Source organism: Eretmochelys imbricata, chromosome 5 (assembly GCF_965152235.1).
Source record: "Eretmochelys imbricata isolate rEreImb1 chromosome 5, rEreImb1.hap1, whole genome shotgun sequence".
Taxonomy (NCBI): domain Eukaryota; kingdom Metazoa; phylum Chordata; order Testudines; family Cheloniidae; genus Eretmochelys; species Eretmochelys imbricata.
In genome coordinates, this window is record NC_135576.1 from 115,524,953 (window position 1) to 115,552,951 (window position 27,999).

The 27,999-nt window shown below is 39.9% G+C and overlaps 1 protein-coding gene across 3 annotated transcripts; it reads right to left on the bottom strand.

Moving 5' to 3' along the window:
- Positions 1-7: 7 nt before the first annotated feature.
- Positions 8-27,997, bottom strand: CAAP1 (caspase activity and apoptosis inhibitor 1). 3 transcript variants are annotated; one of them, XM_077817723.1, is made up of 7 exons: positions 27,692-27,997; positions 25,851-26,051; positions 23,477-23,561; positions 21,564-21,642; positions 7,565-7,638; positions 5,177-5,212; positions 8-1,579 (listed from the first exon to the last, which is right to left on the bottom strand). In XM_077817723.1, the coding sequence occupies exons 1-7, from the start codon at positions 27,821-27,823 to the stop codon at positions 1,242-1,244; spliced, it is 945 nt and encodes a 314-aa protein (XP_077673849.1). In that variant the 5' UTR covers positions 27,824-27,997; the 3' UTR covers positions 8-1,241. The 3 variants fall into 3 exon arrangements, with proteins under 3 accessions (XP_077673849.1, XP_077673848.1, XP_077673851.1); XM_077817722.1 differs by having other exon boundaries at positions 5,177-5,227; XM_077817725.1 differs by lacking the exon at positions 5,177-5,212 and having other exon boundaries at positions 27,692-27,995.
- Positions 27,998-27,999: the final 2 nt, after the last annotated feature.

A 27,999-nucleotide genomic window follows, 5' to 3' on the forward strand; every position in this document is an offset into this window, starting at 1 on the left:
AGCAACATGTAATGAACCATTTATTTTATTTAACAATATTTAACAAGAATTAGACTCAGACCTGGGATGTAACAAAATCAAAAGTTTCTTTTAAATATACTTTCAATTATAAAAATAGCACCACTTCCAAACAATCAAAATTAATTTGTCGCAGTTACCAAATAATAGGAAAACAAGTTGTATAAAAGCAATTATTTATAAACATCCTTAAAATGAAGAATGAGTTTATGATTTTTGAATCCTTACAAAAATGCATAAAAATAAATTATACCACCTTTCTGGAAAGCTATTTACAGGGGATCTGAAAAGATTAAATCAGTTAAATATCAAAAACTTGAGCTCAAAATCAGAAATCTTTACACAGTTTCTGATTCGCTGCATTATCCAATCTCACAAGATGATGTGCTGAATTAACAAAATCTCACAATGAGAAAAACAAAGCATTCATTTTCCTGTTTTCAGCTGAGATGTACATGATAAAATAATTGTGGGAGGAGACTAGCCAAATAAAATGACCAGCAGTATAAAAACACCTACTAGCATAGTTTGTCACTGGAATTACTTTCTCTAACAACAATTGACTTAGATTGCTTACTGAAAAAAATTCTCCTTAGCAATTTTAGCTCTCTAAAAATTAAGCATGCTTTTAATCTCCCAAAGTAAATTGTCATTCAATTTTAACTAATTCATTTATATTCCTAAAAGCTGCGGCCCAATGAGAAATAAACATCTCAAATCGTATCACAGAGTGCTGCAAGCAGATATGAGTACTGTCATGCCACAGAAGACCTCCTCAAAATAGTACCTTTTTAAGAAGCACATGCAAATCAACTTACTTAAATTGCTAAAAAGTTCAGGAGGAAAAAAAAAATTAGCAGTTTAATTGCTAACTACAGGAATTATGAAGAACCTACGGTGTTCGTTTAACCTTTATTAAAGGCACCCAGCATCCTGGCATAGATCTATGACTTCTTCCTGATTCACGTCAAGTGATAACCCAGCAAAAAGAGACACTGATCTAGTGCAGTGTCAAACCAATCCATTTGTATAAGTCACAGAAGCAGCATGCCAAAGGCAATGAAAACCAACTATCAACAATTTAAGCCACAGGTCAGGATACTCAAAAGGGTTTGAATGAGGAATGTCATGCCCAATCCAAACGTACTATAGCACTGAAGAGAACAGACATCACACCCTTCAAAACAAATATAAAAAAATATTAAAATGAAGTAAGCTTAGGGCTATTTTTTTACATCGCCAGCCTTCATCAGGGCCTTAATAGCCCTGGCCCTCATCTCAAGCTCCAGGAGCTCCAGCTGCTGTGCTGATGGCTGAACATCTTCTGATGGAGCAACAGTCAAGTTTGCTGCTTTAGACTCCTTTGGGCTGGATTCTGCCAACCCCAGTATCTCATTCACGCTTTTCTCAATGTCCTTCTGAAGGTCATCTATCTGACCAGCTCCACTTCTGACAGCACTTTCTGGCACATCAGGACTCTCCTCTTCATTGCATGGGCCTTCTATGTCACTATCATATGCATCTGCATTTATGCTGAGGACATCACTATCTTCTCCCTTGCCTGTAACACAAATGTAACAAATAACCATGCAGTGCAGGGAGCCTAACAAAAATTTCCCTTTCATTTTAGAAACTGCCTCTGCATAAAAATGTTTCTCTTCACAGATTCAGATTATGACAAAAACCATCTATAAATTATAGACAAGTATTTCCTCCTCTTTTCCTTCCCCCAACTTTTAAGACTGATCTAATTTAGACAAGTTTTAATGCATTTTTTATTCCAATTTAGAAAAACATGCAATATACCAAAGCAGCAGTGCCTGAAAAATGTATTCCATCATATGGAGTTACATGATCTATTTTCCTAATTAAAAATGTCATAAGGTTTTATATCACAATGAAGCTTCTGCATTACAAAATGAAAGTTGATGTGGGGAATTTCTGGGACTGATTATTTTAGAAGTAAATTTAATTCTCAAAATGCAGTTTAAAAATACTTTGATTACTTTATAAATTACAATAAAGAAAAAATACCAAAGCCAATGAAGATGCAAAAAAAAAAAGTCATACATTACAATTATCTAAGCCTTTTAGTGAAGTATTTCAGATTAATTTGGGTCAGCTCAGTAAAATTATAAAAGAAATGCTGGTGATTTTTATTTTTCGTTAAAAGCAGAGGTTTATTAGGAAGAGTTTAATTAGAAAAAGCAGTATAGTCAGTAAAACTGGCAAAACCTCCATCACCGATTCTCTTTACGGTGAAGTTGTGAGTGAGAGATACTATCCCTCTTGACACCTTGGCTCTGCAACTACTTGGTGCTTGGGTGTCATTTTTCATCTTTAGATATGCTCTGATAATATTGCTTATTGCTTAAAATAAATATTGTTATTTATTGCAACAAAATGGCAAAATTACTGATTCCAAGGGTTTAATATTGGCTCCTGGTAGGGTCATTATACAATAGTTAAGGCTGCTAATTCATAAATAGTCTTAAAAAATGAAATTATAGATTTAAAGAAATGCATTTTAAAAATAAAAACTTTTCACTGTGTGCTGAAGATATAAGGCAAAAGGTACATTCATATACAGTAAGCTCCTGTACTGTATAGTAACAAAACAAAATGATAGTTTTAGAGCATATCAGCATTAGGATATAAACATCTATATACCATAGTAATTTTCCTTTTTTAAACTTCCCTTTTTTAAATTAGCCTTTTGCCAACTGGTTTAAAAAGGTTTCCTTTCTGTGGATGACTTAAGAATCACTAGTTTTCTCCATCTGTTCTTTTAGCTCCTAAACCTCAAATCTCCAAGGCTGGGAAGTATTATTGATCTGCCAGTATTGCTCATCAACAACAAAGCCACTGATATACTGGAAACCAATGCAGTACTTCCTTTGTGAATTGCTGTTCTTGGACACCAGGCAATTTGAGTTTTACTAAAGCTCAGGTTATAAAGAATATATTGATAATGTAGTCTAATACAGCAGGGAGCCAGGGTTTGATGACTTTAACTAATTGTCTTTGTATCTTTGGGATTTTCCTCAAGATGCTCACATTTTATTGTTGCAAAACTTACAGAAAGGATTTTGCTAATCATTCTTCTAAATACTAATGACAATTCCCTTGAAAGCATGTGTTTTAGTCCCAACATGAACCATTCTCCCTTCCTCTTCAAATAACAGCACAGTACACATCTTTGAAAAGAAATTTTTGAAGTCTGTCTTTAGAAATGCTTGTTCGTATTTCGGTGCCGTTGGTTGTACACCACACCACAAGAATACAGCTATGTGGGTGAGAGGCATTTCTGGAAAACAGGAGGGAGAACTGAAAAACTCTCCATACCTATAAAGGGCCATATTCCCCTTGAACTTTTCATTCAATGAAAATTCTGTGTGAAGATTAACAGGTAGGATATGGACAACTGAAATTAAAATTTCTGGATCCAAAATAAGTTGAAGCAACAAATTTTGCCAGAGATCAATTTTTCCTTTTAAAAGTAAAAGGATGCATTAGAAAACTCTACCCCTTCTATGAAACGCTTAGAAGAAATGTTTTTTGGGATGCGTGCATATTTGCTTATGAGCAGGGAAGGAAAATCTTTAGAAAAACATTTTTCTTGGCTTTTGTGACATAACTGTTATCCTGAGGGGATGAAAAATCAATATTGAACACCAAGAAAGAAATATAATAAATGTACTTTCCTTGCTTAAAAAAAAAAAAAGGAGGAATGGTGTTTCATCCAACTACCTAGTCAACAATAAGTTTCCTTAAATTGTTTTTATAAACACTAGAGGCATATTTAAGATAGCCAGCTGCTTTTTATTTACCCTAAATAAAAACTTAAACCGGAGTGCTGGTGTAAAGAGTTCAAAAGAAACATACACATCCTCAATTCTGGAGTTTTGGCCCAGATTTAAGAAAGCACACGAGTCCCTGTTCGGGACTTAAGTGCTATCCAAAATAGGGATGCTTTCGTGAATCGAGGTCTTAGCTACTCAACATGTGCAATCCCAGATTTGTAACATCAGCTACTGAACATGGATGCAAAAGCATATTAACAAACAGGTAAACAGCATATGATATGTAAAGTGTACACAGCTACACGTTTTCAGGATCAAGATCATCATAAATTTAGTCAGGTATGGGAAAATTGGTCAAATCGCTATAAATTCTTGCTTCTGGAGATTAGCATTGTTGATCACGTTGATATAAAGGATTTTTGGTCTGTGGCACTTATTAGGTGAATTATGACTTTTTTTGGAGTAAAAACTGGTTATATTGGTTAAAACAATTTAATTCTATGAAAAATGTGTCCTCTTCTAATCCTTAACATCACATGGAGAGTTTGCAATAAGCACTAATATATAAGGCCCATCAGTCCCCTACTAAAGTCTTCAACACCACAGAAGTGATGTGTTTGGGGTAGTTGCCCTGTCTCTAAAATGCCTTCATGGCAACCTCAAAATCTGCATTTCCACCTCAGATGCAAGTTTCACTTCTCCTCTCCCTGCCTACAGAAAGGGATGAGTGGACTCTGAACAAAATCTTGCTAACTAACTTCCCAGAAAGACAAGGAATGGGAATTATTAAGATTAAGGAATGGAAATTCTTCTGTCTTGCTACAAAGCACCAGTCCATATTTACTTAGCACCTTATTCAACAGGACTGCATTTCCATGGGGCAAGAAAACATACTGTATTTGAGGAGCCTAGTTCAAAGTTCAGAAGTTAAACTCTGAGCATGCTCATCCTTACTGCCAATCTTCGCTTTGGAACTGATCAGATGGAGGGGGTGGAAAAACCTGAAAGCTACTGACAAACTGGGTCATTCATTCCTGTCCCACTATCTGTATAGAATAGGGAGCTGCCCAGCCTTCAAAGGTACAGGCTGTCCTGGGTTCTATCCAGAATTAGGAGTCTCCATTGCAGCACAATGCACAGTAATCACACAACCACTGGCCTACAAATGTTGTTTAATTAGCCGATGAGCTTCATTTCCCTCTTTTGCAGTTGTAATTTTACACAGTAATAAAAGTCTCAGATGGCATTTTTCTCATTATCTTTTTCATTTTGATAACTTGTACTTATTCCTTCAGCTACAGTTGTGAAATTCATTTCAGCACACTTAATTCCTTTTTTAACCATATTTTACTCACTTCTGCTTAGTCTGCTTTGTCTTCTACCTTTTTTTCCTGTAGCATCACAGGCTCCAGCATGGAAGAAGAATGATTACTAAGTTATATTTTACAATTTATGCCCATATTCTCAAAAGCTCTTTAAAGCTAACATCTTGAGAAGCACCGCTGTCATTGCCCAAAGCCATCATGATACCGTGGTTGATAAAGTCATAAAAAAGGACAATGAAGCAATCACCTGCAGCAGTCATCAATTCCCTGAGATAGGACAGAAAGAGTGGAAGAGGTCTGCAGGAAATCTGTCAATTCCGAGGTCACTCCATATAGCGCAACAAGCAATATTTAAAGCGTTTCTCACAAAGTCATGGCATCCTGCTCTTAACAATTCTGCAGCTTTTGTTATGACATTCTTACCTCCTCCCTCCATTTAATTCCCCTCACTAGCTACTTCAAAAAGAAAAATAATAATAAACCGTTTGAAAAGCTGTTGAGATAGGACTCAGAATTGTGAAATAAAAGCTGCTGGAAGCAGATAATATTGGCCCCTCATAAGAGGAATACAGTTTATGAGAATCTGAAGCATTTACTGATTTGACAGTTATTATTGACATTACAATGTATAGTAAATGAAAATGAAAATAAACAGGCTGAGATAGAAGCAGCTATAATTCTAGTGTCATGTATAAAATAATACTGGCAGTTGTTACGCAGTGTTCATGAAATGGATGAGCTAAAACAGGAGCTGATGCAGCTTAAACGCAGCTTCCAATGTACAGTAGGGAATCAAAAGTACATCACTATCTGTCTTGGTATTTTATCCAGTGCCCATCACAGCAGTACATGAATGCTTAATCCAATGCATTTCTGCCTGTTCTAAAAAAACAAAGACACTAGAATCACCAGAATGAAAAGCTGATTTTGTACCTTTCTTTCCTGGAGGCTACAGAAAATGAAGGCTCATCTGTCCCCAACTGATTATCAAAAGCTGCCATATTGGTGTGATCACACCAAATGCTGGCTTGTTTGTATTTCTACTTTCAATTGCTCAGCTTGCACTTGAAGTACAGAAGCAGCTGTCTTTTAGATATCCAAAGGAAGGTGATCATTATTTAGAATGATCTGCATCCAAAGAGAGAGAAATGATCAAAGTTCCTCTTAAGCTGGATGGCCAGAAGTGAGAAGTCGGAGAGTGGGAGGGCCTGCAGTCTTGCTTCCCCTCTACTACACTCCCTTCTCCCACAGCTGAGTTATTAACTGTGCTTCTGCAGAGCTGCAGTAATGCTCCCCTAGCTACCAAGAGCTCCAGTCCTGCAGAACTCAGAGGGGCAGGAGAGGGATGGGAACCAGGATTGCAGATCCTCTGAACAAGCCACGCAGCCTTGGAGAAATCAGGCAGCTGCTTATTTTGAAAGTAAAACTCTATTGCCATCCTTTCTCCTGCCGTTGGACCTGGGCTCAGGGAAGAGGCTTAAACAATATGTGCTAGGGAGCAAGAAGAATGCCTATAAGAAGGCAGGACTCCACACTCAGGAACTGAGAACTGCATGGACCCCAGGCTGAGGCAGGATTTGGGTTGGTTTTAAAAGGTTTTGTTTTTTGCTTATTGCTACTTGTTTTAATTTATGGATCTGAAGATTTGCTCCTGCTGAAAACTCCTTGGTCAGTTCACCCCACTAGTTAACGATGGACCTACAGTCTCCTTCAGGATAGTTACTATTATGTTATTAGGATTTGAAGTTCTGGAGGAATTAGGAAGAGCAATGAATGGCTAGTTGCTTACACAACAGATTTACCTAATCTCTTGCTGCTGCAAATGGTTATACTGAATGTATGTGACTGGCAAAGTGAAAAGATAGCATCAACTTCATGATAAAAATACATTTCCCCAAAACCTTTTATTTTTTCCTATGGAGCCCAGGGAAGAAACAGGAGGCTCTTAAGATGATCCTGGTCTACTGATCCAGCACTAGTAGGGTCTAAATATATATAAAACTCACCAAACTCTCTTCTGCCACTTCAGATCACTATGAGTACAGTGCAAAAACAAAGAGTGGGGAAGACTTTTGAACGTCAATATTTCAGCATGAAGGCGACAAATGCCCCCATGTCATTCAAAAGACCACTCTGGTCTTACTGGAGCATCAATGGGAACTTTGATTGTTCAGCACTTCTGAAAATTAGGCCCATGTTTTGGATTTTGTTTTGTTCTTTAAAAAAGTGATTCATCATTTTTTTCATTTCTGTACTATCTAGGTGGCACAGATGTCTGGGTGGCACAGATGTCTTGATTCCACTGAGGATGCGTCACTATTATTATTACCACCAGTTCAAGTATCCAGGCTGACAGTCACTGGCTGTTGAAACTGGTCACTGCCAAGAACACAAGACTTCAGCTTTCTCAATACATACCCTGTTTTGACTCCAGACCTTCCAGTTTGCTGTCTTCCCTCAGAGAAGAAGTAGAATCTACATTGTTGTCTTGTCTGGAAACAAACGAGAACACATTTTAATTTGCACACTTTATTATATAAAGTGAAGAGGACTATTTCAAAGAAACATTTCCTTTACACTAGCACACAGTATTTGTTGATAGCCTGAGTAAGACAGGTTCTGTATGAAAGGGGCCAACAAGAGTTTACATATACTTTTATAACCATTTTAAGCACTTTAGAACCCAGGGTATTTTTCTGCTTTCCTCAGTGACATACAAGATCAAAGTTAATTATCCTCACTGCACTGGTCCTACAAATGAAAAATCATAATTGGCAGTATCTTCTCAATATGGGGTGCTTATTTGCAAAATGCAGCATAAATTGTCACACAGGTAGGAATTTAGAAAATCTAGTTTCAGTTGCATTCGAGGGATATTTGCTGTTTACTTTTGCAATTAAGTAGCTATTTTCACCCTCATGAGAAACTAACATTACCACTGAAGAATTGCTTTTAAAAAGCAAATTCAGCCAGACTATTGACCTGGGTTCAATATCTATTTCCCCTACCTTAAAAGATTCACCTTTTTTTAATTTTAAGATTCATACACCCTCCCCCTCTAAGGTGTCAACCCTGGAATTGCTTCATGTTGCACAGAAGCAAACAAAACATAGCCTAAGAGCCATGGAACCATATGTTTGTGGCCTGCTATTTACCTACAGTTTTCAAATGACATTTTTTATACAAAGCAGGGAAGTATAAATGAGAGATTGTAAGATGCACCTGAAAAGGGCAGACACTGCTTACAGCAAGATCCTGAAATCAAGAGAATCCAATTGTTGAGTTTAATGAGCATTTTGGCAGTAAAATTATTTTATATTCATCTACCCAATTTCATCCCTCAGCTGTTTTCTTGTCTAAAGTTTGTGTAGTATGTATTACATTAACATGTAATCAAAGCAACCAGCCTGCTTGTAGGTATTAAATCGAACCATAAAAACAGATGATAGCACTACCACAGATCTTACCATATTCTAATTTCAAAGTTTCAATACTCCAGACTTAGTTACTTTTCAACTATGGCCTTAAACAAGTTCTTTCTTAACAAGGTGGCTGCAGATCTGTTTTTCTATTAAATAACCACAGATGTGTTTCTGTTTAGAATGGCAGGCTAATAAATCAACTGGAAGGGAATCTCTTCATTTTGTACACCATTTCTAACCAGCCCAAATTTGCTACACTGATGCAAACAAGGGTACACCTATTTTGACGGCTACTTCCCCCGCTAGTTGTAGACATTGTAATCAATTCTGAATGGCCCTCCATTTGTCCCACAAGTTTGTACACAAAGACATGCATATAATTATCACAATTATGCAATCAAATGCTTAGGAAGGTGCCTAGGCATTTGCACACACAGATGCAATAGTTATGCAAAAAACTGAATGTTTGGCTCGATAGCACACACCCACTTTGACTTAACCTGTATCTTGCAAGAGACTGGGCGAGGATCATGTGCTTCCCTCCTCTCTCTAGTATGCTTCCCTACCCGCTGAAGCTGGGTGAAATATTATTCCAAATCCCAAGGTTTCAGTTCTGTTGGGCTCTCCATTTCCAGCAGAAGGATGGAAGAGTGGGTAGAGATGAGAAGGAAAAGAGCCCAAATGGGGAAAGAGCTATGCTGAACAGGGAGCTTGTTTATGTGAGCTTCTCTTATCCTAGGAACCACCCAAATGCTTCCCCCACATAGGGATAGCTCAGTGGTTTGAGCATTGGCCTGCTAAACCCAGGGTTGTAAATTCAATCCTTGAGGGGGCCATTTAGGGATCTGGGGTAAAAATTGGGGATTGGTCCTGCTTTGAGCAGGGGGTTGGACTAGATGACCTCCTGAGGTCCCTTCCAACCTTGATATTCTATGATTCTATGTTTTTTGCTTGTCTCCAGAAGGTCAGACATTTCAGGCTGTATTAGCTCTTAGATGCTATATCTAAAACCAGAAATTCTAAGAGAAAATTAATTTTGCTTTAATGTGATCTTTTAAACATATTAAGCAGGTTCTCAGACTTTCATTCCTTCTTGCCCCAGCCTCCGGGGGTGGGAGGGCTGGTGGTGGTAAAACACAACCCAAAAACTTGCACTCTTCCCTTTTGCCAAGGAGAGTGACTGACTGGCTGTTTTCATTGCTGATGGCAATGCTGCTCCTTGGCAAGCAGCAGGGTCAGCTCTGACACAATCAAATAATTTCCAGGGGGAAAGATGCCAAGCAGTGTCACCTCTGCAGTAATAAAGCTTCTGCTGCCCTGAGTCTTAAAGCCAAATTTCATTCAAGAATTAGAATCACCCCTTTGTCAGCAACCTCACAGCAACCTCTTATTTTTAACTATGCAGTTTGTTTTAAGTACAAGTAGTAGAAATATCTACATTTCTTTTTACCTAACAAAAAATAAAGACTTTTCTGTAAATTGGAAATCATGTAGCAAGACCTGCTGTAGAATGTGTCCCTGATATTTAGACCATATCAACTGCTTTAGCAAAAAAAAAAAAACAAAAAAAAAAAAGCATCCCTGCTGTAAAGACCATCTGCTGTCAAAAAAATTGGGGGTCCCAAAGGCAAATCTTTTACAGCGCATTTTATTTTATCATAAAAGGTTGGGTTTGACTGGATTGCTGATGAAACTTCACCAGCTGGATTTTAATAAGCAGGTGTCATGCACCATCTTGTGGCCAAGCAGTGGCCGAGCAGTCTAGATTTGGTTATTTTCTTAATAAAAAGAATTCAATTGCATAAGGACAGTGGGCCAAATTCAGTTACTATTAATTTACACTGGTGTAAAATAGCAGACACCCAGCAGCCAAAAGCCGATATAAAAGTGGGGAGCACCTCAGTACAGCCCCCACGTGCGGGGAGCAGGAGATACGCTGGATTTAACCCTAAGGCAATGCCTTTGTGGCTGCAGGTCTCATATCCTCATTTTCCATATTGACCTTGGCTAACAAGTGGCGACTAAAGTTTGGAGTTCCCTGTGCCTCCTGGCTGTTCGGAAAGAAAGCAGTCAGAATCAGGGAGATATGCTCTAGGAGGGAGTCAGTGCTAATTTTAAAAGTCAGCCACAGCTCTCTCCTGCCCTCCTTTTTCAGCTGATTCCCTCCTCTCACCCTTCCAATTTTGGTGCATTAGCCCCTCCACTTCCATTTTTCTCTTGGGTCTCCTTGCCATTCTCCCTTGTTTGGGTGGTGTTCTATTCCATCTTATACATTTTTTTTTTTTTTTTTTAAAATAGAAGGTTGGAAGGACCCTCTCTACCAAAACAATAACACCTTCCCTCTTTTGCTGCTTGCCGTTGACAGCAGCTGCAAAGTGAAGCTTACCTAATTAGGTGGTCCATGGATCCCTGGGGGTCTGCAGACTATGTCTAAAATTTCCAAATTGGTCCACACCTTTATTTGAAATTTTTTAGGGGTCTGCAATGAAAAAAGGTTGAAAACCTTGGCCTAATTCTTTTAGGCTGCTCATCTCCTAAGGCTGTTAGGGCTAGTCTACACTGACAATGCTAAAGCACTGCCACGGCAGTACTTTAATGTGGCTTGTGTTGTCGTGGCAGAGCGCTGGGAGAGAACTCTCCCAGCGCTCTACAAAAATCCCCCTCCACAAGGGGCGTGGCTAAATACACTGGCGCTTTACAGCACTGAAACTTGCTGTGCTCAGGGAAGTGTTTTTTCACGCCCCTGAGCGAGAAAGTTGCAGTGCTGTAAATTGCCAGCGTAGACAAGCCCCGAGTTTCACTTTACAGGCTTCCTTCTAAGGTAGTAAAAGGCTTCCCACACTGATCTTTCCTTGGCAAGGCTTGAACAGTTATTCCAGATTTCCTTCTCTATTTCACATAAGAGAATCAAGTTTTACAGGACAAGAATTAATACATACATATCATCTTAGATATTCTTCTTGGAAGAAGTATCAGGGAAGGAGGTTTGTTCCCCCTCCCCCACAAAGACGACGGATGAAATAAATAATAAGCATTAGCTATGTTACAGAATTGGACTCCAGACTGATCTGACTTACTAGACCAAGGTTTCAAGACACAAAATTCAGCCTCCAAAATATGTCAAAGGGTTGCATGGGAGGCCCAAGGTGTTCAGGGGAAGGGTTCAGAGAAACCCAGGGTGTGTGCGAGTGTGCACTCACCCCCACAGAAGTGACTCCTGCAGCTCTGGCTGGGCTAGGCTGCGTGCAATGCAACCTGATTCATGGGCTCTCAGTGCCCAAAGAGAATGAGAACCACTGTAATAGATTCTCCTTGGTACACACTGAGAAGAACAGTCAGAGCCTGATTTTGAGAAGCAGACTCATTTTGCAGGCATTTTTGTACTTGCAATTAACTGTGCTGTAATTCAATGCCCTTCAATCACTTGTCTCTGTGATTAACAGATGGAAACAGTCTATTAGACATCTATGGATTTTTTGTGCAGTTGTGCATGTGGTTTGTGAATATAAAATCTAAAAACAAGGTGAGGCCCTTAAAAAAAAAAATCCAGGGCCTAAGTTTGAGGAACTGTATTTTCTTGCATGCAAAACTTAATTGCAGTGAACAAGTCTTCTGTATTATCACAGTGGTCTGTGAATTACTAATAAAAATCAACACATTAAACATTAATGCTGGAAATACTAGGTATAGTCCCTACCAGCATTATGCACTATGCTCAGGATTATTTGCATGATCGGGTCCTATTTAGAAAATCAAGAATTCATGGGGGCTAACTAGTATTAGAGTCATAATCAAAACCGATAGTTCTTTAGTTTTCAAAAATTATATACAGTATTAAACATTGCAACCCAAATTTACAAATTTGGTTAAGCAAGAGAGCTACTTGTATAAAAGAGACAATGCTCATTTTTAAAAATAGCAACATGCAACTGTTTCTGAACCAGATGAAGGAGGAAATTTTCATAAATTTACCAAAATCCCTGTGGTTGACATTTTCTTGTAATGGAAAGTCCAAGATACTTTTTATTACATTTTGCATTAGAAAGGGCATAACATTAAACAGAATGACAGGATGTACCTCAGTAAATTTGGATACATGCAAAATGAGCTATGAATGTCAGACTAATGTATCAGAAGCCTTGCTTTCGTGTGTTCTATATATTACAAAGTAAAAAGAAACAACGGATATTACATTGATTACAGCTTTTATGCTGCCTATGTTCACAAACAAATCTGCTTCAAGTCCTGTGTTTCTGAAAATTCTTGAACTGCTTATCAAATTATAATACTTTTTAGTTTACAACTTGTCTTGGAAATAAGTTAATTTAATGTACTATACTAGAGAGAACCTTTAAGAAAAAAAGAATGTATTTCATACAGTTTGAGGGGTCAAATTCTGTGAAGGACAATTTTTTTTTTTTTATGATCACAAAGATAAGGGGTCCTATACTATACTAACCTACAACAGATCCTCCTCAGATAACAATGGGAGTTTTGCATCAACATCCAGGGTTGAACAAGCCCCTCAGGTAGCAACTAAATTTGTAGTTAGTAAACTTACTGTTGTACACCGCATCACAACAACGGGGGGGGGAGGGGGAGCAAGCACGATACTCATTCTGATTTGTGCACACAAATGTAGAAACTATGCAAGCTAGGTGAACAATTGCACAACAACCTTATTTGAATAATTGGCTCTAAAATGCCATCATTAAACTCAACAACCCATGTTATTTCAGGCAGTCTGTGAACTGTGGAAGACAACATTGCATCAGTTGCACTTGACTTCCATTTGGCAAGTTTTCTTTCTTTGCAACCATAAGTACTCTAATTTTTTTTTTAAGTGACCACTTTAGAGTCTACAGAATCTGACTGTCATGAAAGCTGGTTAAATATCTTACATGGGGCACATCAGGGCCAAGGATAGGTGTCTGACACCAGTGTACTGAGTCTCAAAGAAAATGATAAAAGTATAGCATATCAGAGATAGTGCCTACTATCCACAATTCACTAAAGAATTGTGCCGGACAACCAGATAAGGCACGTCCACCACCCATGCTGGGAGAACAGAAAGGAAATGAACTAATAAAAGGGTCCATCTAAAGATCTGAGATTACTGTAACTTCTTTGCACAATGTCATACCAGTAACTAGAAATAGGAGTCCATTTAAAAAAAAAAAAATATTCCCTGGTCTTCCTTTGTTTTCCTTCCTTAGATCAGAAGCACAAGCCTCCTCAACATTGGATATGGTTTTATCTGGAGGCAGTACTCATCTGATTGACAAGAGCTGCTGTATCTGGTGAGTATTTTCTTGGTCTAAATCCTTTTATTTTGCATTTCCCTTTCCCTTCCTCTGTTGTGTACACTTCCTGCTCGCCTGCACATTCCTCCCCACTCCTATTTGTCCTCTTGCCACCTGCATATGCTTTTCCCTCTCCCCCAAGCACTTCAAAATATTAAATGCTAGTAATGATGTGTGTCCAATGCAATAAATGTTTCTAGCATCTAACGCCAGGCACAATACAGATGTGAAGCCAATATACTAGACTGCATACAACTGGACTCAGACCAAGACAGAACAGGAACGGCATTAGTGATGCAGATGGTAGATATCCTCCCGTCAACTGATGGAGGGCAGACATGCATCCTTTCTTCTGAAGCTTTGTGTAGCATTTGACACAGCTGATCATGAAATGTAGTTGTCCCACGACAGAAGTGACAGAAATCCTGGGGAAATGTACTAAAATGGTTCGAGTCCTTCCTTCAAGGACACACCCAAAGGATAGTGATGGAAAACTGCACCTGTACCACCAGACACACTCACTTGCCAAGTCTGACAAGGATCTTTTTTGTCTCCAGTTGTATTCAATATTTTCAGTATTCACTGGCAAGACATCATGGGCTCAAATGCCAACAACATGCAGATGACATACAGCTCTATTCATCCTTCACAGTGTAAGAAAACTGTTGACTAATATGTATATATATCCATGCTAGCCAGCATATTAATGTATTATCCACATCATACACCTACAGATAAGTATGCATTAAGAACCAATAACATTAAACATAAATACTGTAACAATGATATAGCCTAAACTGACCGATACCAGAACTCTGTTCAATAGTCTAAGTATCCCACAACTCCTTGCATTTGCTGAAGCAAGCATTTGGCCTAAGCAGATAGGAAACTTGTCAAAATCCAGATGCATTCACCCTATGTCTTAGTACACACTAGAGAAGTAACTTCACAGGCCAGTACCTGGAATGCTAGTATCCAAAACCAAGATAAGGAAGAAACAGAACAAGTTAAGGAACTGGGACAAAGTGATGGATTTGATTTTAGTGACATGTAAATAAAGGTGTAACTTTGGGATCGCATCTTCTCGTAATACAGATGTAACATTGCTGCACGAGACTGCTTCCCCAGACACTGGTATCATATAGAACCCTTTTCTTGTAGTATATTATTGGCTTACAGCAATAAACCAGATTGATATTGGTTATTTGGCCTCTTGAATAAATTTCGTAAGGAACCAAAGTGTGGGCAGGCATCTGACTATATACAATTTAGCAACACATCACCACCATTGTCATCAAGTTAGGTAGGTATTGGCAGAGATCAGCTCAAGGATGAACAGCTGGTTGAACGTAAACCAAAGCAAGATGGAGGTTATACCGACTGACAGAAGAAAATAATTCCAAATTATGTCACAGTACAGTCTCCTCTGGTTGAAGAGACATACTCATAATTGGTCAAGTCAGTCCTGAGTTTACAAATGCTCTTTGACTCCTCCCCAGCTCTATGCTGTCACACTCCAACATCTGCAAACATAATATTCTACCACTGACGGCTGGCTAGAAAACTACATCCCATTCTGGCAAACTATCACCTGACTTCAGTGACCTGCCCACTGGCCTACCACAATGGAATCTACCTGGACAAGGACGAAGCTATCAGTTGTTGGGAAACTCCAACTTGTACAAAATATAGCAGGACACCTCATCGGCAGGAGGGAGGGGGGACACTGTCTGTGAAATGCTAGATTCCCCCCTACAGTTATGAGGTATACTAGGAAACTGTTTGAAAGCAAAGTAACTTGTATCGGAAAAGGGATTTTATCTAATACAGAAGTGTAAAGACTGAGGTTGAGCCTTTGTTTTCTGCATAACTTGTACATGATGCATTTCATCTTTGAATCTGATTTTTCTATTAAATAAGCCTTTTTGTTTATTTTTACCCCAAGTAAGTCTCCGTTGTGCAAACTGTGAGGAAGGCCAAAGTAAGCTGGTATCACACCTTTCAGGGTGACAAACTGTGGGGGGAAACACTCCAAGTGTCCAGTAGTTAAGAACTCAGGGAGGATGGATTTGGGAGACTCAGGATAGGAAGGCCTGTTGATGTCACCCTGCAAAGAGTAAGTAGGCTAAGGGAAGCCAGTGTGAGACCTTATGCTGTAAGATAGGCTCCTCGTGTCAGAGATCTGAGCCACAGCAACACAGTGTTAAGGCACCTGAAGTTTACAGAGCAAGTGACAACCTCTTACTGGTCTGGGTGATCCCTAAAACATCAACAACACATCACACCTATTAAAAAAAGATAAAAATCCAAAAGAAATATAAATCCACATGAAAGGAGGAACCGCATGTGACAAATCTTAGACACACTGCTTAATGCACTACAGGAAGGAGCTCTGATGTCATGATGGGTGCAGTATAAGAACATGAATAGAATACCAGTGAACAGATAACAGGTGCTAATAGTGCTGCTCATATCTGATGCGACTAGCAGTACCAGTGTCCCAAATGGTATAGCTCAGCATCCTATCCTAGGGGGATAAAGACCAGCTGAGGACATGTCTGGGTGCAGTCCTGTATCTGGAAGCAAAATATGTTAAAACAAAAAGAAATCTTCAAACTTTTAAGCTTCCTAAACAAAACCAAAGGAAAACTGCATCCATGAGAGTAAGGTGACCAAAAGCCTGTAAGCAGTACTGATTAAAAGCAAACATGTTACACTGAATATTTCCACACAGCAATGAAAAAACCCACACATATTAGAGTTCTCACAGCAAAGATAACTTGACTGCACTACACATATGGAATATATATGATTATTAGTTAGTGGTATCCAGTATATTGGCCCCCCATCTACCAACACACACAGTGATACATCAAGGAATAGCTTGAGACGCCTACTCGGGGCACACTCAGAGAAGGCCATTCAGGAAGAACATCGTTTGGAAGACCTCCAGGCTTCTTCACGATGTTGTGGGACCACCACCTGGGTCCTCTGCAGCCCCCAGATACCCAGGAAAAAAGTATTCTTACAATCCCGCAGAACCTACTACAGGACTAAACTGGGGAATCGGTACCTGCTGAAGGAAAATAGGAGAGCAAAGTGGGGGACTGACCAGCAGCTGAAGAACTCACTTCTCAACCTCCGAGCACAGGGAAGAAACAGCTAGCCAGCTTTGTAGACAAATACTAGTTGACTGTCTTCCTCAATTAACTATACCTCATTTAGCAAAAACCTTGGAATGTCCCAAATCCTTTGGCTTAATGGTGTTGTATTGTAGAACAGCAGCATAGAAACAAACAGTGCTGTAAATAGTATATTAAAGATCTGACCAATTGCATGTTAAGAACCTGCACACAGCTCTGAAGTTATGGAACAGATCTATTAGGGCAGTGTTTCTCAAACGTGGCCACCAGATTTTTTTGCAGCCACAACAGCCTCCAAAGCATGGGCAGAGATTGAGGGGACAAAGCAGCAAGACCCACCTTGCAGTGCCCAGTTGTTGCTCCTTAATAGCTGTTACCAAGGGCAGCAAGATGCACTGTTTGCTGGTCCTGCGGCACCCTTTTCTGTGCAGCCTTCTCAAGGCTCTGAGTAGCACCTCTGAAGACATGTGATGCCAGTGTGCGCAGCACCAGAGACAGCTCGTCAGTGGAGGCAGTTGCAGCATTTGGTCACTGGGGCAGTTTCCCCACTCCCGCCCGACCAGGGCTCAGGAAGTCTGGGACTCTGCAGGTAGCCAGTGAGTTCCCAACTCACCTTCCCCAGGACGGGCTCTTGCTGAAGGGCCATAGGAGGTAGGGACAGAGAGACCAGTCAGTGCTTCCCTCGCCTGGACCGGACTCGCCGTTTACAGTTGCTGTAGCTACCGCAGCAGCTCAGTGGCTCCTGGCTGCTGCAGAGCTTGGCAACTCCCTGGCAGGGTGAGGGGGACATGCTCTGAGCGCAAGAATAGGAACAAAGTCTGGGTAGAACTGTTGTAAAGACATCCACCTTTTACTAAAAAAGCAAAAGAACAAAACAAAAAAGACAAAAATGTGCAAAGCACCTTATTTGTTTTTAGGTCCAGTAAAGAATAGAAAGAACTGTACATTATTTTTATTATTGAGTCTGCAAAAAACTACATAAACAAATTACAATGATTTGGACATGTATATGTGCCTGTATATTAATTTTCCTAAAGTTAATTATTTTAGGAAAAATTATCAGAGCAGCCACCACCAAGAGTTGGTGTCCACATTCTGAGGCCACCAATTTTTTTTTTTTTTTGGGAACCCATGTACTGTATTAGGGTAGCAATTTGCAGAGTCCTAGCAAACACTGGCCCTGATCCTGTAATCCTTCAGTATGCACAACTCATCCTGACTGATTTTACATGGCTTCCAACATGAAAGGGCTGGATGACAGGATAACAATCATATCTTACATTTGATAAGAGCTTTCTACATACTAATGGAGTCTACTACAGATTTTCATAAATCTTTTACATTTTGAGCTTGAGGAAACATTCAGTATTCCATTTCATTGTGGGGACAGGATTTATATGCATCCATTAATAAAACAAAGCTTTTATCAAACTATAGCCACTTATAAACTATAACCACTGATTCAAATTCCAAATGGACTTGGGAGAAGTCCAGAACTAAACTTTGCAACTGAGTGTATCCCACTATATACTTGTGGGCAACCAGACTGAAATGGAGACAGAGTTGGAGTAAGACTTTTGGAGACAGAAGCAAGAGCTTTCCTATTTTTTAAGGCAAAAAGTGGAATGAGCAAAATATTCCTCCAAGGGCCAAGAAACCATGTTTTTAGCCCATTTCTGATTTACATCTAATTTGTCAGATGCTGGGCTTGAGGCTCCATGAGGCCTATGAAAACAGAGAAGACAAGTGGGATTTTTTTAAAAAAAACTTTAATATCTTCTCATTAATATAATTCAGGAATATAGAAAATTTAACAGTTTTACATAAAACAAAAGTCACTTCAACCCAAAAGCTCTACTGAGCTGCCCAGCAAATCATTTGGAGAGTCTTTTTTTTTAAAAGACTGTCTTCCAAAAACAGATATATTCCCCTATTTGAACTGGTTTTGATCTTACACAGCTTTACATTGTTTATAATCCCTGGAAAAATTTTAAATTTACTTTAAAATCAGCTTTTCTGTTATTTCCTGAAGAGTGCCATATTCAAGCGGTCTACTCCCCGATATGGTACAGTTCTGACTGAAACACTGTCTTCTAAAAGCTCTTACTGGCTTTCAACTTCAATTTGTATTTATTTATAAATGGCTTGAAAAAATTACTTAACACATACTGGCCCAAAGGTTAAGCCTACTTAGGTGAAAGCTATTGTGACCACATCTGCCTGCCTGCACCTTGTTCAGGGACTTCATCCTTTGAAGGAACATGTGGCTTGTATACAGTTCTATAGTTTTCCAACTCCCCAGAATTCTCTTTGACTACTAGAAGGGAGAAAAGGAACCTTTGTCGATTCCCTTCTTTCCCCTCCACCCATTTTCAGGTATACTAGCTGCTGCAAGAGGTGTGGATGTCTCCAGTATTATACACCTCCCTTGGTCTTCTACCTTCACAGAAGCCAGTAGGGATGTAAAAGGTTAACCGGTTAACTGGTAAGCATTAGTCTGACCAGTTAACCCGCCTGAGCCATTAAGCCCAGGCCTACCAACCCAGTGGCCCCACCGCCCAGCCCCGGCCCTGCTGACCAGCGGGATCAGCAACCGCCACTTAATTGGTTAACTGTTTAAACAACGTATTTTTAATCATTTAAACATTTAACTTTTAAAATGATACTTACATCCCTAGAAGCCAGAGGTATCTGCTACTTGACACTGCATGCCCAGCTTCTGTTTTTGACCCTCTTCCTCAGGAACTTACTACAGTGATGATGATGCTGCTACTCATAGCTTTGTCTGTCAGCCACAGAGTTGAAACTAGCAAGGTTCTTGTCAGTTCGCTGCTCCCCATAAGGTCCTGCATACCCACAGTGAAAACTGACAAGACTGCTTGAATATTCTGGTGCTCTCTATCCTTTTGTCAGGATAAAAATTGGCCAGTGTCTTCAGCCTTTGGAAGATTGCACTGTGGTGGTCTGATTTACATTTGGCTCATGTCTGGAAGGTGATCATCACAACCATAAGGGCTGAAGAATCCCTTCCTTTTAAATGTGAAGTTTAGATTCTGTGGAGGTTAATAGTATTCCCCTGAGAAAGCTTCCTATGCTCTATTAGCAAACGGATTTTGCAATCCCTTCAGATAAATACTAGTTAAAAATGATAAAAAAACATTTTTCCCCCCTTTACATTTTTATTTTTACTGTTTTATTCCCTAAGTGACAACACAATTTTCCTCTTAGTTTTTTCCCCTAAAGTCACTAACTATTTTATTTGCATGTAAATTTTTGTTCAATTTATTTTGACTGGAAGTCATGACTACCTGCTTTGAACACTAGTTTTGAAACACCTTTGAGCTATAGCACTACAATCCTGAATCCTGACAGAACTGATTCAGCCCTTATCTTTCTGAGATAGTGAAGTGTGCAGAACTCAGTCTATTAGCTCAAACCTTAAAAACAAGGGTCCCCCCACATCTCCCCTTAGGATAATCCCTCAGGATCCTTGGCCAATAGGATCCTCTCCTCACCCTAATGAGCATTTCACTTGCTGTTAGCTATATTTCCAGTGGTGGACGAAGGGATGAAGAGACTGCTTGACATATCTAGGACCTGATACTACAAAGTGCTTAACTCACTGACTCCCATAAAAGTAGGAGGCACTCAGCACATCACAAAGGGTGATCAGCACCTCACAGGCTCAGGCTCACAGTTTGTAAAGGGCTTCAAGATTCTTATAAGATGAAAATGATATATTTTCCTGGTTTTACTTTTACACACAAGTACTAATGGGTATTAATGTTAACTGCGACACAGGCATAGATAAAAATATTCCCCTAAATCAGAATTCTTTATAGTGGCATATTAAATATGCAAAGTAGCACACAAAACAACCCACTACGCTCTTACAACAAACACTAAGTAGTCTGATAAGGAGCCTCATACAAACTTCTGCAAAAAGGATGAAAGGTATTTCTATTCTAATTGATTCTCTTTAGCCCTGATTCTACAATTAGATTAGTGCAGGTGGACTTTGTCTGGACAGTGCCACAGTAGGGCTGTACATGGGTTCAGGGGTCCATCTGTGCGGATGAGATTGCAGAATCAGGGCCTAAGTGCTCATGCAATTCCCTTAGAAGATCTCTGTGTAGTTAATTTCTCAGTTAATTGGCAATTGTGCAGTATTTTGGCACATGATGATCATCACCCAGTAAGGTATATACTGTTTTAGTGTCACACTATGGCTAAACTTTCTTTTTATTAAAGCAATGGCTTGGTTTTGGTAGGACTGATTTATGGAAAGGAAATTATTTAATGGAAAGTGATGGGGCTAACAACGTGAGGGTCTGTCTCAGAGAAATTTACAATACAACGTTGTCTTCAATGCAGATAAAGTGTTAGTACAGGTTTGCAGAGTTGGACCCTGATGATACCACTCATATTGGCTTCAGCTGGATTAGCCATTTGAGTAAGAGTCTGAGGGGATACTGCGGCCTTTGGTGCTACTGTGAACCGAGGTAGAGGAAAGCAAAACCTCTTTCAAGTTTGTTTATTTTTTACTCACTGACTGACTGATTCAGCTCTAGTCTTATCTCCACCACGATCTGCATCTTCATCAGTATCAGAGTCCGCACCAGTCTCACCTGAATGTATAAAATTTCAGCATATGAGATTATAGCCAAGGGTTGCTTCCTACCTGCTTAGAGTTATTTGCAAAACTTAATTTTACCTGAAGTCAACAGTGTAGTTTTTTCCAATTGAAGGAGATGTTCTAAAATTACATTTACCCAAAAGAAAAAGCAATATCTGAAACTGCTGCTGCCCACAAGATGAGACTAGTTTGAACTATCCTTTGATTATCCATTAAAAAATATGAAAATCCAGCTTTGTTATTGTACTAAGGGTAAAGGGCAATGAAAAGCCTCAGAGAATCAATCCAAGGCTCTCTGCATCACATAAGCCCCACAGTGAGCTACACAAGAAGGTGAAACACCCACTCAGTGGACCTCTGCATCTCCTGCAACCAAAGGGGAGCTCAACACTGGCACAGAAAAGTTAGCAATAAACAAGCCAGTGTTGAAGGGAATTTGGCAGACAGACCAGAGAAGGTACCACTGGGTCTGAGCTAGGTATTATCTGTGAATACACGGATCTAATACCGGGGAGTCGCCAAGCATGGAGTGCAAAAGAGGCTGCAGATACTATTCCAGCTCATGGGTTTGAATGCAGCCACAGAGCAGCTACACGTCAGCCCTGGGGCCTATCATGCAACACACTCATATAAAACTCAACAACAGCACACTAAACTGTGGCTTGCCCCAAGTGCTTGTACAAGAAAATATGACTCTGCATTACTTCCCAGCACATGCTACATACGCGAGTCACAGCAGGGGACAGAACAGCCTACATGGGACTGCTACACACCTTCATGCATCGGATGGGGGATTAGGTAAAACCATGACTCTACCCCAATGCCTCAGCCAGCACAGCTGAGCTGGTACAGCAGGGGATGGAATCTGCTACTCATACATAACAAAAGCAAATTATTTTCCTCTGTAGCACATGGGGATCCAAGTAAAGAAGTATGGCTAGAAACAGTCAATTCCCTTCCTGGTCTGCTCCTGGAGCAGCACCATACTGCCCGTTGCTATGGGTTGAGAGAAGATTCTCATTCTAACCCTATGACTCTATACAACAACCATGAATTTCGCTTTAGTAGAACAATAATCGAGAGCTGGTCAGAAAAAGGGATGTTTTCCTGCAGAAAATTTAGATGAAAAATAAAAAATCTGTTTTTTTTTTTCAAATTTCCATGGAAAAATTATACTTTTTGTTGAAAGTTTGATAACTCAAAACTTCACGGTGAAAAATTTCTATTGAGAAAAATCAAAATTAAATATTTTGTATTGATCAGTTCAACTTTAAACTGTGTCCATACAGGAAAATTGCAGGGGCTCTGGAGGTGGCAGTTTAATGTCAAATCAATGCAAAAGAAAAACATGTTAATTTGAAAGTGCTGAAATATTATACTTTTGGGAGGGTTTTTTTTTGACAAAAAGCAGTTTTCCATAGAAAGACACTTTGCATGAAAAAGTTTGTTTTGTCAAAAACCCGATTTTCCATCAAAAAATAGCTTAGACAAAGTTTTTGAGCAACCCTAGCTATATCACAGCAGATGACATTGGATAACCACATTTTTCTATCAACAGGTATTAACTTAAGAGCTATTGACTTATTACATATATTTTAGTTTAAGTATGTAGAAAAATATATTTAGCCAGACAATTAACTTTTTACAATACTAGAAGTTTATTCCTTTCAAGTTATTTATTTTAAGAAATTTCTGAGGATGCAGTGGTCTGATATACAGAAAAGACCTATCTTTAAGGTAGATTCCTTTAACTGGGCACTGTTGTACAATTAAAGATCAAAATCTGTAGAATTTACCATAAGAGAAAATAAAGAACTAGTTCTTACCATCAAGAATCTTCAGGAGTTTTTTCTCAGATAGAAGTTCTAATTGATCCAGGCAAAGCCTTTTGATTTCCTCCATGGAACAATTCTAAGAAAATTGAAGTAATACATTAAAACAAAAAAATCCACATTCATAATCCACATATCTGAGGAGAAGCATATATGCAAACTACAATCAACCCTCCATTCCTACCAAAAATTAAACTGTTTTCTTTAGAGTGAAAGAATCTCAAATCATTGAGAGATGCGGATGAACCAAATCTGAAAAAAAACAATTCTCTTTCTCTCTTCATCCCACCTCAAAGGGCTTTTGAATTCTTGCTGGGACCTGATGATCTTCTCTATTGTCTCTGATCCAGACAACCATCTTTGGAAGATGAACTGCAAATATAACATGAACATTCCAGCCATTTCAGCTCTACCTGCCGCATGTTCTCATTAACCAAACTAGCAGGGATATTATGTAATTCACTCAAAGTTTCAGTTCTTCTCGTACAGTTCATGCAACATCCAACTCAGACAGCAGCTCCTTTTTTGCTGTGATGCACCTTCCTGAGATGTCACAGCCATCATATAACTACAAAGGAGCAATAAGACAGCTTGGGTGCATGTGTGTGTCTGTTTTCAAAGTTAGGTATTTAACAACAATAAAAAAAATAAAAACTGACAAAATATAAAGATGATGTGTCTGTTACCTAATCCTCCTGTAGATTCTATGGTGGCTGTGACATTTGAACAAAGTGCAAGCTAGTGTGTCATTATGGAGGAGACGCTGGTAACTTGAGCCATGAGCATAAACCATGCTTACTCCACATACTCTGTCCCTAACTAGTAGCTGAACCATAAAGAAGTTTAAATTAGAGCCAATAGACCTGCACCGTCTAGCTCAGTCAGTAAAGTCTTATACTCAGAGGTCCTGGGTTCAATTCCTGTTGCCAGTGACCCACCCAGGGGCATCAAGTTTTTACGTAAGTAAGATAGGATGGCAAGGATCTGAAAAGTGATTTAAAAAGAAGAGGATACAGGTAAAATGTACTTAACACTCTTCATGGGAAGTTAAATGAACCATTTAGTCCATATTACTGAAGTGCATGGAATTTCTAGCTCTTGTGTTTCTGAATTCTAGCTACCATATTTCCTCGTAAGGATAAAAGTCCCTTTAGAATAATCTTTATTATTTTCAATCACAGATCATTAGAACTGCAGGCGCAGCACAGGCTTACACACAGTTTTGTTACTGTACTTCAATCCCTGTGGCAACAAACAGCCCTGCAAGGATGACATGAGGTATGTTTTTTGTGTCTGTCTAGCCTTTTGTTTTAAACTCATTACTTTAATCTTGCTCAATGCCTCAGACTGGAAAGCTGTTCCTTTAACCTTTTTACATCACAATAGAAGATGCACACTCCCAGAATAATATTGTTGTTTTTTAAAAGGAAACGTACTATCAATCACTTGACTAATCTAACCCTACATGACAACAGACATTTCAATTTTAGGGTTTTCTTCAGCAGAGGCTGCTAGTCTTATCAAATTGTATGCTTTTGTTTTCTTTAGTTTATACAGGAATAACATTCCAAATTCATTTTCACTTGTGACCTAGAGGACTGGAACCCAGAGCTCAAGCAGATGACATACACCAGGAACTCATTCTACAGAATGTTCCAATAATAAATTAAGAGTCAGGTCTTACTGTAGCAGCTGTGGTATGACAAAATTATGCTCTATTAGTGTTTGTTTTCCTTCCATACCATAGAAGAGTTTAATATCATATTACAGAGAAAGAGGAAAACATTTAAACAGTTTTAGAAATATAAAAATCAAGTCTCATTAATCAGTCAGCTCAATATTAAGAAGTCTATACACAAAGCAGCTCTTCAACCCAACTATGAAATGCTGTCATTTCTATATACCACAGTGATGAGCATGATGTCAATAACTAAAAGTTCAGCAATGTCTTAACAATGCATAGAAATACTATGCAACAGTTTAAGACATGAAGTAAATACCACATCGAATTGGAATTCTAGGAAGAATTTAGCGGAACAGAACAAAATTAGTGCATTTGACTAATTTAATTTATCGGGGTTAATATGCCCATCCCTCCTAAAAAGTATTGCCATAGGATCTTTAAATGACAAGTTTCACCATGGTTTCATGTCTCATCTTTGTGAAGACTCTGAATAAGAGTGAAAAAAAATAAAAACAGAGGACTGTACCATAGTGGAAAATTATTAAATTTAAAATTTTATATAACTGTTGCACAAAAGGTATGTAGGTTGCTGTAATATACATATTGGAAATCCACTGGACTGACCTGAGGCAAACAGAGCTGTTCAGCCCTGCATGTACTGAAGAGTTAAGTATATTTCAATACCTTCAAAACATCAGGCAGCATTTTCTGCAGTTTCCTCTCCCCTATGACACAGAAGCACTGATGAAGCATTTCTTTTTTGTCTGCAATGTAGAAACTAACTGGTTTTAGTGACACACTGAGGTCCAGTCCACCTTCTTCTATGTCGCTGTGCTCTTCAGCTAACTCCTCTTTTTCTGCAGATGGCACAGTACATTTTATTTCCTAAAATTAAAAGATTAAAATACTTGGAAAAATAAAATGGAAATTGTCTCTTTAATAAGTCAAGAAAAGAGGGAAGATTTTACAACAGTGTCTGCCTCAACAATACGGTTCTTACTATAAAATGTTTAAAAGAATATGACAAATGAACATCTTGTATTTCTGGAATGTTATGAACCTTTAAGTGCTTTACATTGTAAGATTGTAAAAGTTACATGAATGCTCTTCAAATGTGTAGGCCAAACATTAATATCCCTCTCAAGAGACGGCTATTTTGACTCATCCTAGCAGTCTGAAAGATCATAAAGCAAAGAGCTACTTCGCCACATAATCTGAATAATATATTTGGAAAAAACGAAACAAAACTTTGCCCACTTGGCTATAACTGGGCTGCTGTATTCCCTGAAATTAATGGAAAACAAGGGGAGAGATGTTTGGCAGCACAAAAAACATGTTCCTCAGGTATGTCTGACGTAGTTAATCACAATTAACCTTTGTAAGACTACTGCTAATGACAAATGTCTTGTTGAAACACAACAGTTTGGGCACAGGATTTTGAGGGCCGAGTTTTTTTTAAGAAAGAGTGGAGTAAATGTTAGGACAAGAACATGTATTGGGCAGGGGGATGGGATACAGTAAAGGCTTAGAGATTCCCCCAGAAATTTCTTTTCATGTAGCCCCCCTTACCATCAAACATTAAAAATTAGCTAGTAAACATGAAACTGCTTTCCTATAATGCAATTCTGTAGACACTAATATACAAATTTTGGTCACCTCTAAAACTTGTCCCGCACCTAATTTCCCATGGAAAAAGTTATGCAGCTCACCAATACTTCAGACTAGCACCACACAGTTTCAGCACTTCACCAGGTTTCTATCTTGTTTGTCTTTTTTCTACTCTACATTCGTGTCTGTTCCTTTCTATTTTCGTGTTGTGTGTAAAAGGCTTCTGAGCCTGATTCAGGAGTTTACTTCCAATGAGGATGTGTCCGTTTCTTTTTGAAGCCAGCACTTCACAGTGGTTCTCATAGGAAACTGCCTGCAGGCACGCTAAAGGGAAGGAACTGGTGTAGCTGCTTCAAATCCAGCACTCCAAGAGGAGCTGGCAAGGTCCGGCCACCCCAAAGAGAGTGGGAGCAATGCTACCCTCGCCGTGGGGCAGATCTGGGGAGTGCAGAGGAAGCGGGAGCAGAGCCATGGGGGGTTTCCAAGCCCAGCTCTGGAAAAGTTGCTTTCCTCAGACGGAGAGACAGGCCGTTTCCCCTCGATGCCAGTGGGTCAGGATTGAGCAGAGGCCCCTCCGGGGGGCGCTTTCACCCTGTGCGGGTTAGAGGCTGGGGGGTCGGGAGGGAGCCCCTTCCCTGGCAATGTCTAATCGCATGGGGGCTCTGCTGTAGCCCCCGCAGGAGCTGGGCCGGACAGTCCCACCGCCCGTGTCACGCAGGGGGTCGGACGAGTCGATCCCACCGGGTCCTTCTGGTCTCGGGCTCCAGGAACCAGGCCAAGCACCCGCCTAGGCGGCCCCGGGCCTCCCGGCTCAACGCCGGGCCTAGCGCTCAGCACCACAGCCCCAGCCTCCCCCCTCAAGAGCACGGCCGCTTCCACTCGCCCAGCCGGGCCCCGGCCGCTCTGGGGGACGTTACCTCCAAGAGGCCGTAGCTGGACTCGGTACTTCGCCGCTTCCCCTCGGTGCTCCCCGCGCCCAAGCCCCCCTCGAGGCCGCTGGAACGAGAGCGGCGCCGCTTCTTTTCCTTGGAGGATTTGCGGCCCGGCATCGGCCCGGCCTCACGGCAGTTGGAGCCACGCCCCGTCCCCCACCAACGGTCACATTCCACCCCCTACGGAGTCAGCGACAGGGCACTGTTCACAACGCGCGCGCGCCACCGCGGGTGGATTCCATCCCCGCAACAACGGGGAGCTGGCGGCTCCGTGCTGACGTCAGAGCATGCGG

Bases quoted from the DNA above. Each gene is read 5' to 3' on its own strand.
- CAAP1 (XM_077817722.1), bottom strand. From the start codon at position 27,823: ATGCCGGGCCGCAAATCCTCCAAGGAAAAGAAGCGGCGCCGCTCTCGT. The intron at 21,643-23,476 runs GTAAGAACTAGT...TTATACATTCAG, and splicing joins ACTCCTGAAGATTCTTGATG to GTGAGACTGGTGCGGACTCT. The intron at 5,228-7,564 runs GTATGTATTGAG...TCCATGCTGGAG, and splicing joins AGGTCTGGAGTCAAAACAGG to CCTGTGATGCTACAGGAAAA.